General features: G+C 53.2%; 1 protein-coding gene across 1 annotated transcript; it reads left to right on the forward strand.

Moving 5' to 3' along the window:
• The first annotated feature begins 585 nt into the window (after nt 1-585).
• Nucleotides 586-2403, forward strand: LOC125531685 (hornerin-like). The gene has a single exon (XM_048695999.1). The coding sequence runs from the start codon at nt 668-670 to the stop codon at nt 2180-2182; it is 1515 nt and encodes a 504-aa protein (XP_048551956.1). The 5' UTR covers nt 586-667; the 3' UTR covers nt 2183-2403.
• Nucleotides 2404-3593: the final 1190 nt, after the last annotated feature.

Raw genomic sequence — 3593 nt, forward strand, 5'->3', positions numbered from 1 at the left:
GTTTTACAAAGAGGGTTAATTTGATTGGTAAATAGGTGGGGAGACGGCCCATCCCCCTGAAAATTAGGGGGGGGGCAAGTTTATGATTGGTTAGTAGATGAAAAAAAATCCTAGTCAGCGTGTAATTGCGTGTAACTCTTTGCATGTTTAGCATTAGGCTGACCATAGTGGGGGTGACATAACCGGTAACATGCACTTGGGACTAACAAACATACTTATGTGGCACACAATTAAAGAAGAGAGAGAAGGTTAGAGTAACATAAGTAGATACCGTATCATGTTAAATGCTATGCTACTTTGTGTCATGCATGGCAATAAATACGATCACCTATGATACTATTTTATGATACTATGCATTATGAAAGTAATATCATACACTAGTATCATATGCATGATACTAGTATATGATACTCCCCACTATGACCAGCCTTATTGTTCCCGCCACGCATGGAAATTAGGTCCGAATCACTAGATGCTTGACCCGATATAAAGTTAGAGCATATATCCATCTGCTACGATACCACTACCAGGCACAAATGCTGGCTCCCGCCCTCGCCACGGCGCCTATAAAACCCTACCTCCCAAGGCCACAGAGGCACACCAGCACAAAGCAACTAGCAAACCAAGCAAGCTAGCCGTAGTAGTCAGAGCAAGCAAGCAAGCAGCCATGTCCATCGTCAAGCGTGCTTTGGGCTTCGGCGGCGGCTACGGCCAGAGCAAGCCCGTGATAAGCTACCACACCCACAACTCCGACTCGGTGACCACCGTCGTGACGGAGATCAGCCACATGAGCCTCAACGAGAAGCAGGCGGGGTACAAGACGGCCTCCCTCACGGAGCTGTGCAGCGAGGACGCCGAAGTGCAGAAGCACGGCTACGGGCAGCAGGCGTACGGGAGCGACGTCGGAGGCTACGGCGAGCAAAAGGTGTCGTCGTACCAGCATGAGAGCGGCGCCGGAGGGTACAGCGCTCACCACCACGAAAGCTCCGTGCAGAAGCACGGCGGCTACGGTGGGCAGAAGGCGTCGTCGTACCAGCATGGAGGCTACGACGCTGCCAGCCACGACAGCACCGGCGCCACGACGCAGAAGCATGGCTACTGTGAGCAGAAGGCTTACCAGCATTATGGGGCCGAGGCCCACCATGACAGCTCGGCGCAGAAGCATGGCTACGGCGAGCAGAAGGCGTACGGTGGTCACCACCAGGACAGCAAGGTCCAGAAGAGCGGCTACGGCGGCGAGCATACGGCGTACCAGCATGAAGGCAATCTCAAGGGGTACACCGCTCTCCACCAGGACAGCAAGGTCCAGAAGCATGGCTACGGCGAGAAGGCGCACGGCTACGGCGAGCAGAAGGCGTACGTGGACTGCACGGTCCAGAAGCCCGGCTACGGCGAGCACAAGGCGTACGAGCATGGGAGCGCCGCCGCCGCCCTCCACCACGACAGCTACGGCGTCGTGAAGAAGCACGGCTACGGCGGCGAGCAGTACCAGCATGGCGCTGCAGCGGGAGGGTACGACGGCGTCCACCACGACAGCTCGGTGCAGAAGCACGGCTACGCCGCTGGGCAGAAGGCTTACGCGCACGATGCAGATGCCGGAGGGTACGACGCTGCTTTCCACCCTGGCGGCGCGAAGCAGACGAAGCACGGCTACGGCGCTGGGCAGAAGGCTTACGCGCACGATGCAGATGCCGGAGGGTACGACGCTGCTTTCCACCCTGGCGGCGCGAAGCAGACGAAGCACGGCTACGGCGGCGGACAGATGGCTTACCAGCATGGTGCCGACGCCGGAGGGTACACCAGTAACACCACTTTCTACCACGGCGGCGTGGCGCAGAACGCGTCGTACCAGCAAGGGCGCGCCGCCGATGTCGTCCAGAAGCAGCACGGGGGCTACGGCGGCGTGCAAAATGCGTACCCGCAGCAAGGGTGCGGCGCCGGCGGCGTCGCAGGGTATGATGCTCTTGCCCAACGCCGTGAGAGAGAGAAGCAGCGGTTCGATCAGGGGTGTGAGAGCGACGAAGAGAGCGAGGAGGATAGCGACTGCGAAGAGGAGGAGGTGGGCCTTGCGGCGCCCGGCGGCACGCAGTACTACGCGGCGTACGAGCGCCACCAGCAGCTCGGCAGCGGCGGCGGCTATGGCGGCGGGTGCGCACAGCCCAAGAAGCACAGCTACTACTGAGCTCCTGCGTCGTGCGGTCGTGCCCACCTGTGACTGCCAGCGTGATACAATCCTACCTACGGTGACACCTATCTGCTCACATGCTCCTGCATGCGATGCCAGTATTTGGTGGACCTTTGCATTGCAAAAGTGTCTAAATAAGATGTACATGTAACTCATATTCTGCATCCACCATAAGTGGCATCGGTACAATAATTTACCGCACACAAGTTTGATTATTAGCATGCGCCTCACTCTGCAACATGCGCTTGATGGTCGTCGTGGTAAGTGGTAACCCATGTATAGATCTGGCCCTGGACGGGAACGTTTGGTTACTGGGTACCCCATATGGAAAAATAAATTAGCAATACAACAAAAAGCAAAAAAAAACTGAAAATATATTTAAAATAAACTTGATCTTTTATTATACTTGTGAGAAAAATCTCAAAAAAATAAAATCACTCTTTGACTTTTTTTTTAAAAAAGACAAATTTTCGGTCAAAATAGTGTGGTAGTGACCTATAATAGCAAATAAATTTTGCTTTTTTTGCCCTGAATTCGATGTTGGTTTTTTTCGTGAAAATTTATATACTAGTGCAAAACAAAGTCAAGTTTAATCTAAAAATACTTTTGAACTATTTTTACTTTTTGTTTAATTATTAAAAAAATCTTCATATAGGGTGTATATACAACAAGGAACCAAAGTGTATTTCCTTCGGGAGCTTCCGCTATACTAGTAGGCAGCTGCTATTCGTGAACAATACTGAGCACGTCAGGGCATTTCCAACTGCAACCGGCAAATTTCCTCCCACATTTGTCCGCGGAATGGTCAATAAGGGCATCTTCAACTGCAACCGGCAAATTTTCTCCCGCATCCGTCCGTGGACATGGATGCGGGAGGTCGTCATCCAACGCTACCCACATACATCGGGCCAGCAATTCAAACTAGTCGAAAGAAATTCATTCAAACATGACTGGATTTCATATAAACATGACGAATTTCATTACATTTATATCAACTACGGCGCTAGTCCGACTATGGAGTTATAATTAATACGTAATCTAAATGGTCGTCGGCGTCCGTTCCCCGTGTCAGGCCATGAGCCTCGAGAACCGAAACTTCTCCTTGTCCAGCTCCACCTCGGCGCTTTCCAGCTCCGCTTCCATAACCTCCGCCTCCGGAGACCCGAGAAGTGAAGTTGTCCGCCTCCACGTCGCTGCCAAGCGGCTAATCGGCCGTCGATGTTGAGCCCACCAAGCTTGGTGTCAATGGGAGGGGAGGAGCGGTGGTTTTCCTGGGATCCAAGCGGCAACTAACCATGCACTACTCTTCTTCGCTGCTGGCGGCACCTGTGGATGTGCCTGCTTCATGGTCGTGGCGGCTGGGCATGGCCTCGGCGATGTCCTCCTCCCCGTCGGTCTCATCGAACAC

Source organism: Triticum urartu, unplaced genomic scaffold, assembly GCF_003073215.2.
Source record: "Triticum urartu cultivar G1812 unplaced genomic scaffold, Tu2.1 TuUngrouped_contig_7845, whole genome shotgun sequence".
In the NCBI taxonomy this organism is placed as follows: Eukaryota; Viridiplantae; Streptophyta; class Magnoliopsida; order Poales; family Poaceae; genus Triticum; species Triticum urartu.